A 9,125-nucleotide genomic window follows, 5' to 3' on the forward strand; every position below is an offset into this window, starting at 1 on the left:
TGGCTTTGGGGGGGGGGGGGGAGGGGGCGAGGGAGGGTTGTTTTTTTTTTTTTTTTTTTTAAATGTCCCATGCATATAGGAAATAAAGATGGTATTAGTTCATGTTTGTATGTATGGTAAAGAAAATAGCAGAAACAGAAGCTTGAGGGGTATTTAGCACAAACTAATTTGTAAAAACCTCAATTGCTGCTGTTCATAACTACTGCTGTGTTCCTACATGCTTGTTTTTATATCGATAGACTCTGTTAGCTTGCTGATTATTTATTCAGTCATGTAGCTTATGCTCTCTTTAGACACGAAGTTGAATAAAATCATACATCAGAATCTGACAGCTGGAATTCTCATGCTGAGAATCCAAGATTAAGTCCAGGAATTTTATTCTGTTTTAACAATTACCTTCTGTGTCCCCTTTCAGACTTAAGGAGACTTCGTTCTTGTTTCTGCTGTTTGTGACTCCCAGGTCTAAGATCTTTGCTATCCTTATGTCAAATAAAATTGAGTGGCTATTGCTTGAATGCTGCCTTCTGCCAACTCCTGCCTGGACAGAGGGATGACTATTAAGCATCTTGATTGATTTTTTTTTTTTTTTTTTTCTTTTTTTCTTCTGGTCCTCTTAGTCAGGGGAAGTTTTTAAGCAGCAAACACCTTCTCCACATTGTATTATAAGATCATTAGAACTCTGCTATGGTTTAATCAATTTGACTTTATGGTATGGTTTGTATGTTGAATGTAGTCCTCTTACAGGGGTTGTTTTGGCTTCTGAGACCAGTTGTATGGTGTACTTCTAACAGTTAAGTAAATTTTCAACATGTTTTTTCAAATACACTGTAAAGTATATAGGGAAAGTGGAGGCTACTAGGTTTCCTTTTACTGATGTTTCATTACTCTTGTGTGATCCGTAACTAGAGAGCTGTTTTTTCAACTGTTCTTTGTATGAATGATGATTTGGGCCTGCTCACCTTAAAATATAAGGAAAATAATTGTGTTACCAAATGTATCTGGATGCTTTTAGGTGTACAGAGGAGGCTGCTGGGCTTAGAGTTGAATGTTACCAGTTTGAGAGATTCATTAAAACCAATAATCACACATTGACTACTTAATATAACTGATACGGAACAATTGCTTCTTTTTTCCAAGTTATGTTTTTCCATGAACGCTTGTAGAGACAGCCTGAGCTCCTTATAGCATTTGCATTGCTTTAATTGTAATACAGAGTGCTCTGCAGCTTTTCTTCTTTTGCTGTTTTCCCTTAATTAAATAAATTCAAGCTAGGAAATGGACTTCCTAGTGAATCTTATCTCCCTTCAGTCTTCTGTGTGATTTTTATTTTTTTAAAATGAAACCTGTTTGATACAGATGTTCCTGAGTTTCTCTTGTAGCACTCATTCGAAAAAAAAATCTGCTTCTGTTTGAGTTATAAAGCTGCTTGCAAATAACTGTACACCATACAAACCTGTAAGCAAACCACGTCTAGTTGGGGAAGCTATCGGCTTTGACTCTAGTGGTTCAGTTTGGTTTTTAATTTGACCAAAAGCCATTTTTACTGGACAGAATCCAGCTGTAATGTAATCCCTAGTTTCTCATCTGTATTCTTGAAGACTAATAGAATAGTAAAACCTTCTTAAAGATAACTTAAATGTGTTGTATAGTGTCCTCAGGGTAACTTCTGCACTAAAGATGGGGTTTTTTTCCCACCCTGTAGAGGTATCTCATTAAGTGAGATATACACTACTGTCATTATTAAGTTTTCATATGTTTCTCAGTTTTGATGCTAATCTTCATGTGTGTTAATTTTTTTCCTTTGCAGCACCAATGTGGTTATGAATTATTCAGAAATAGAGTCTAAGGTTCGAGAAGCAACCAATGATGATCCATGGGGACCTTCAGGGCAACTCATGGGAGAGATTGCCAAGTAAGTGATAATTTGGCTCAGTGATGAAGAAAAGAAAGGTGCATTTTATACAGGAATATGAAATTTGCTGCTAAATCAACTCTGTGGTATGCTGACTGATAATGCTGAAAAGTTGCTGTAAATCAAGTCTTATATTTTAATGCATAATCTTATAATGTGTTAAACTGTCAAAAAAAATGAAGTAAAATTATTTTTTAAATTCTTTATTTTTTTATGTATGTAGCCTCAAAATTCTTTCAATATGTCTGACTTTTTTGGAGTGTGTATTTTCAGACTGCTTTTTTGTGACTTTTCCAAATAGAGCAAAACATGTCAAATTCTTCCTTGAACTATTTTTCTGTTAAAATGAGTTTGGAAGTTACATGTTTGATTAATTGCAGTGGTTATTTCATGTTAAACTTTTTTTTTTTATAAATTAGTGAAGGTTCTTCTACTGCCTCAGATTTTTAGATTTGCTTTTTTTTTTTCTTGTATTACTGGTTTGTAAATTACTCCTATATAAGTAAGAAAGAGGGATAGCTTTTTCCCTTGTCATGTCATCAAATGTGAGTGGGTTTAGATCAAGCCTGCCATCTACTGTCAGCCCTGAGTCTTAACAAGCTATTGTGGCAAACCACGGAGAATAAAATTTCTTTACACCTTTCGTTTAATTCTTTAGGGCTACGTTTATGTATGAACAGTTTCCAGAACTTATGAACATGCTTTGGACTCGAATGCTGAAAGACAATAAAAAGAACTGGAGGAGAGTTTATAAGGTTTGTATGTATGTGAACTGGAAGTTTTCAACACTTTGGTCTACCAAGGATATAATGCTTGTTGCTAGAATAATGTTCTGATGTAGTAGCTTGTTTAGATACTGCCATATCACTTACTCCACGAGCAAACTATAAATTCTTTCCTAACTATATGCTTTATAATTCTGTTACTGAAGTCAGATGTCTTTGAAATGCTGTATATGAAAAAAACAAAATTTCTGGTTTTAGAAGTGTATCTAAGATGCTACTTAACGAACATAATAGAGCAATTACATTTTCCTGAAATGCAAATATTGGAGTAGCATTCACATTTTGAATCTACCCAAAGGAGTTGTTATGGTTCTCCATGAGAAGTAGATAAGTTGTGCTATCAGGAAGGTGTTTTTGAAGGAATTCAAGAATACCTGAAATAAAGTGGAAATTAATCTTAATTTTCTGCCAATATATAATTCTCTAAAAATTGTAGTTCAGCTTTGAGTGGACCAAATTTTCTTGCAGATCTTATCATATGAGGCTTCTATATCCTACTTGTGTTTTGGAAAAAGAACTGAATCATTTGCATTTTTCCTGTCTGTGGCTAATTAGCACGGTACAGAAACTTTTTGCTTAAGATTATATCAGGCTGCACTTGAAGTGGTGTTCAGTGTTCACTGAATTATGCAAATATAACCTCATTTTTTAGAATTGATGAATTAGACTAGCTTATATTTTGTTTTTCATGATGCCAGGATTGTAACAAGACAGAATTAATTCTAAGGCATGGTTTGTGCTTTTCACAGGTGCTTTTGTTTTGTGTTCATAGTAATTGTTCTCCCTGAAGTACAATATAAATTAATATTTAATGCTATCACACATAACTACTTAATGTTATAAAGACTGCTTGGAATTGCTTATCAGGTTTGGATAGGTTGAAATACAATGATAGTTTTAGCTGATAAAGGCACTACTTCGGAGACAGTGCTTTTTTTTTTTTTTTTTTTAGATAGAAATACTCAACATAAAGAATTGCAATTAAAGTACTGTTTAAACTTCATTTGTTTTGTCGCTTGCTTAAAATTGTCCTGAAATGCAGTTTTGTATATCCATTGCATTCTGCAGAAGGCTGCTTAAATTTCTGTAAGAGTTACTTTTCAGTGAAAGTCATTTGTGAACAAAAGAGGCAAAAGAAAATGCTTCATTTAACAGGGTTAACTTTTTCTATTAAATTGCTACTGCTCTCCTTAAAATAAGGAGTAGCTGATGATGGTGATCGATTGCTAATTGTGATTTAGTAATAACAAATTAGTTTGACAAATACAGTTTTGATATTCTAAAGACCAAAAGGTTGCATGTGAGGAAAACGTTTTTATTTTCTATGTGAACCCATATAATAACTATTTATTTCAAAGGGAAAAGTCTTATTACTTACTAATTTGGGGAGAGAGATCAGTTTGGTTTTCTATTGCTTTTTTTTTTTTTTAAAAGATACAGCTTTTGTTCATGCAATCATAAGGTGCTTTGTATTTTTATAGTCTTTGCTGCTCCTAGCTTACCTCATAAGGAATGGATCAGAGCGTGTTGTTACAAGTGCCAGAGAACACATTTATGATTTGCGATCCCTGGAAAATTACCACTTTGTAGGTGAGCAATAGAAAAATCTTATAAGCAAATTAAAACAGTAGTTGGAGTTGTCAGTCACCTGAACCAGCTTAGAAGCTTCCCCAGTCTAATTAGAATGTGACTGTTGCCAGTTGTGTGAAGAGTGCAGAATCCAAGACGTGGGACCCTAGAGTATTAATTAGTGAAGACAAGAACTTGCAGAAAAGACTGACTAATAACAACAGAACCAACACAACATGAGTGTTCGGGTTTATATTAAAATATGCACTAGAGACTGGTCCCCTGTGGTGTCCGTAAAGGAATAGCTTTAATCATATGGGAAGAAAAGGTTAGAGCTCCAAAACACACACATCTGTTTGAAGCTGGGGTTTTTTCCTCCCACCAAATAATATTTACAGTGCAAAGGCAGCAAGGCCAGTGTGTGTTTTGAATGCGAAAAAGGCTGGGAAAGGAGCATGTTTAGCTTGTAGTACATCCCAACTGAAAGCAATTTTTCAAAAATTCAGTTTTGCAATAAGACTGAGTTCTTGCAATTAAACTTGCAAAAACTGTACTAAAAAGACTGAGGAAAAGAGGTTGTGTTTTGAAGGGTTAAAACTGTTCAGGTGGAGAATACAATTTCTGTCCCAGTCTTTGTTAATCTTTCCAATGTTTCTGCAGCAGTTAGATGTTTCTAAATGATAGTTTCCACTGAATGGTGCATTTATCTAAGGATGAAAATTTATGTTGAAACAAAATATTTGGTCCCTTTTAAATATGCAGTGGATCTTAGTAGTCATAAGATCTTTCTCTGACTGCTGTGTTCGTAATTCAAATTTTCTTACCAGTTTGATGTTCAGTATTGCCGCCTCTAATTTATTTTTTTCTTCCCTTTTCCCCCTTCTTCCATCCATCGTCTCTATTCTGCATTACTTAGATGAAAATGGCAAAGACCAAGGTATAAACATACGCCAGAAGGTAAAAGAAATGGTTGAATTTGCTCAAGATGATGATCGACTTCGGGAAGAGAGGAAGAAAGCAAAGAAGAACAAAGACAAATACATTGGGGTTTCTTCGGACAGTGTTGGAGGGTTCAGATACAGTGAGTACTAGGCTTTCTTGGTCAGGGATGGACACTCACTACTTTTAACTTGTCTTAGATAACGTAGATAACTTAAGGAATTTCTAAGATGCTCCTTTAGATGCTTTTACTTTATATTTCTTTAAGTACAGGCATTACTATTTTTTTTTAAATATCTTGTACATTTTACCCCCCACACAAATTTAAATTACTTCAAACATCTTTAAGTTAATCTCTTTTAGATAATAAACTACCTAGAAACTTACACAGATGATATTTATGCATTGGCTTAGCCAAAACTTGCCTGTCTTGTTTTTATCCATGGGCAGAGTCTCACTGTGAAATGAATGCTGCTGTAGCAGTAGTTAAACAAATGCCCTTGTAAGTCGAAGTTTTTCTTACTCTTTAAAAAAAAAATTTTACTTTCTACAAGAATTGCTTTGCCTATTCCTACCAACCTCCTTTAGAACCAGTGGTTAATTTGGGTTAGTACTTTTAGGGCAGCAATACTGTTTGGGTGAAACAATGTAGATATTGTATGCCATTAAACTTTTGTTTCCCAAGTAATACTGTTCGGACACTTGAAAGATATCTGTGGATTATCTGTGTGGATTCTGATGTCTGACTTCAAATATATGCAATCAGTACCTTTTAAGTGATGGAGCTTGTTTATCAGGAGTTTACCAATACAATTGTTACTGTCTCAGTTTGGGTGTTTTTTAAAATCTTGTTTGAATAGTACTACAGGTCCCATGTCCTTTTTCAAGGAGGGCTCCCAGGGGTCATGCCAAATGTACTTTGTAGACATGCTAAGCTTGCAGCTGGATGTTGGTTGCACAGCACAGCAGACCTGTATGCAGGATGGAAATTTGGTGCACCAGTACTCATCCCGAAATCCTAGGGAATTGCAGCTGCCAGCAAAGAGGTCATAGTTAACACCAGAAAGGAAATTCTAAACTTTTCATTAAAAACACAATGCATATATTATATTTAAAACATATATATTATATATTAGATGTGTGTGAAGTGTCACTTGGTCATCTGTTCCCTCATAAAAAAAAAAAATCAGAAAACCTGCCATCAGATTTTCAAACATCAAAATTCTAAAAATTAAAGCATCCAACCATCACTAGTCTCAGCCGTCATTGCACAAGATGCCAGTCCTATGTCCAGCTTGGGTCTGGTACTTGCAATAGGACCTTCATTACTAAGGTCCATTATTTAAAAACATACACACGCAAAACAAGCAAACAAAAAAAAACACAAAGAAGAAAAATCTGTTTGAATGCTGTTGACAGGTGGTCTGATGCAGCCTTGCTTCTGGAAATAAATTCACTCATTTTGCTGCAGTGACCAATGTTTTTCACATGTGTGATGAATTCTGTCAGACTATTTGCATCTTCAGCATAATGTGCTTGTAAGCTCTTGGCCTTAGAGGATGTAATGCCATCAGCTCGTCTTTGTTTAGAGAGGACACGGTTTTCTCTGACAGCCGTGGTTAGACACAGGCACGCAACCAGTACTGTGTTTTGCTTATCAAGTCCAAGCGTGCAGCCTCCTCCTTGCTTCCTAGTCCCTGCCATAGCGTGCAGCGGGGATCTGAGGTTGAACTGGCTTTTATGTCTGTTGTGTCCCAGCATGTTGTCCATGATCCAGCTGTCAGTCTTGAGATGTTTTTCTGTGTTTCCTTTGGCCTGAGTAAATCCTTGGCTGCTTTTATTAAGGGGCAAGTCCCTAAGTCACGGTGGCACAAGGCTCTGGTTTGCTAGAGATGGTGACTTCTTCGAGAGAAGGATTTGGTATAAGATCTGAGTAGTAACTGTGCAGGACTGAAATGTCACCTGTCCCTCTCTGGTGCTATGTATGTTTCTTACTCTTCTTCACTGTTAGCCTTGAACTTAGATTTGCTCTCTTCTGTTTTTGACAGGTTACTCTCCGTGTTCCTCTGTTCTCTCTTTTCCTCACATTCAGAGTAGTTGAAAATCTCTATCTCCATGGCAGGATATGTCTTCTTTTATTATATTCTCTTAGGCTTTTGCTACCTGCTTGGAATTCTGGTGGTTGTCTTTTTAGGGAAAAACTTATGAGTCACTGCATTTGTGCTTTAAGTACATGTCCCTCTGTTCTTTCACTGAGCTTATCTTTTGACTTGCTCTGTACAGAGTCGTGATCTATCCATGTATGCTGCGTAGAAGTCTTTCTCCATATGCTCTTTAGTTATCATTCAAATTTTTTAATTTAAAGGACTATCTACTTTGTATTTCATTTTTTATGGTAAAGGTTTTTTAATTATCCTTTCATTTGTTGAATAAAGTAAAAAAAAAAAAAATCTTTCTAGCACCACAAAATAAAATTTATCCCAGGCCGGACTTCTAATCTAAAATATTCTAGTTATTTAAATATAGAATGCTTGTGTTTTCAGAGTTTTCCTTGGTTCTTTTTGTCCTGAAAATACCAAGCTGTCAGGGGTTTTTTTTATTTACTTTAAAATTCCTATCGCACAAGGAAACCTTCTAATGGAATCTACATCAAAAAGCTTGAGAGCCTGACATAAACTGAAATAAGGCCATTTTATTCTCCTGCAAAATTTAACAGTAGTACATTTCTTAGCAATTTCTCCTTTTTCAATGATAAAGATCTTGCTGAGTATCTTGCTGATTTGTAGCAGGTTCTCTACTTTGAAAAAGTTTGTCTATCCTTTATGGATCTAAACAAATATCATTGGAGACTTGCACTTACCTCTTCAGTGAGAATATATATGATATAATCAGACAGATATAGCTCAAATTTTGCACCCTGTAGTGCTGGAATCCATCATTTTCTTTTTATTAAAAATGACTTAATTGAATACATCTTGAACATTACCTGAGTTACAATATAATTTGCATGTAACTTGGAGTAATGAATTTTTCACCATTCTTCTTTTCTGCTACTAAATTTTACTCTGTGTTTTGCATTTTTCAATAGTACCAAAAAATACCTTGTTTCATGGGTGTAATGGCCCAAAATATAAAATGTTTGTCTAAAGCTGTCTAGAAACTGAGCTATATTGGGCTGTTTTATATACTTACATTCTCAGCAGAAGGTCTGATACAGGATCACAATACACATTAGTAAAGTGTGCTGTGCTTCTGAGAGTTAAGTCTGTATTAAAATGTGAGTGTTGTTCTTTTAAATTAAACTCAAGTTGGCTGGGTGTGTATAAACAAACACAGGCTGAAGTTTTTTAAACTTTCTTAATGAGATTGTATGGCAAATGTGCTTATTTCAAGTAAAACTGTCAGCTGTTCGCAAGCTAAGATGACAGTATGGAGGGCTTGAATACTTGATTAGAAAAAAATGGTTTTAATTTCTTGATAATGGTGTTTAGTAAAGATGTTCAGGTACTCTGTGGCTGCTGAAAAGTTGGGTTGTTTTACTGGCTCTTCTTTTTCATCTCTTTAAAAGGTATTTTAATGACCGAGTGTGGAAAAGAAAGAACAAAATCATCATGCGTTGCACACTTTTTTTTTCTTTCAATATTTTGGTACTACGTTTTCATGCGTTCATGAATGTAAATGAATAAAACTCCCATTTATTTACCTCTGAGCACTCTTGGCCAAGAATGGAATGTCATGTGTTAAGTGACTGTTAAAAAAATGGCATGACCCATTTCTGATAAGCTGCTTGTGCAGCCAGGGTTGATTGTGCCTCTCGTGCTTCTCCTGCAGAGTCCAACAGTGTCCTGATGTGCTGTGCTGTGCAGCGCATTAAGATTTTGTTGTTGTCATAAACAAAAGTCTTTGAATCTGCATTCCTG

General features: G+C 35.3%; 1 protein-coding gene across 1 annotated transcript in view; it reads left to right on the forward strand.

Moving 5' to 3' along the window:
* The first annotated feature begins 1,789 nt into the window (after window positions 1-1,789).
* Window positions 1,790-9,125, forward strand: part of CLINT1 (clathrin interactor 1) — a 25,001-nt gene continuing 17,665 nt past the window's right edge. The window contains exons 1-4 of the mRNA XM_009634702.2: window positions 1,790-1,912; window positions 2,571-2,667; window positions 4,179-4,287; window positions 5,183-5,347. Of these exons, the coding sequence (XP_009632997.1) occupies window positions 1,821-1,912; window positions 2,571-2,667; window positions 4,179-4,287; window positions 5,183-5,347 (463 nt within the window). The 5' untranslated portion in view covers window positions 1,790-1,820. The remainder of the gene's footprint in view (window positions 1,913-2,570; window positions 2,668-4,178; window positions 4,288-5,182; window positions 5,348-9,125) is intronic.

The sequence above is a fragment of the Egretta garzetta genome, unplaced genomic scaffold (assembly GCF_000687185.1).
Source record: "Egretta garzetta isolate BGI_Z169 unplaced genomic scaffold, ASM68718v1 scaffold612, whole genome shotgun sequence".
Classification (NCBI taxonomy): domain Eukaryota; kingdom Metazoa; phylum Chordata; class Aves; order Pelecaniformes; family Ardeidae; genus Egretta; species Egretta garzetta.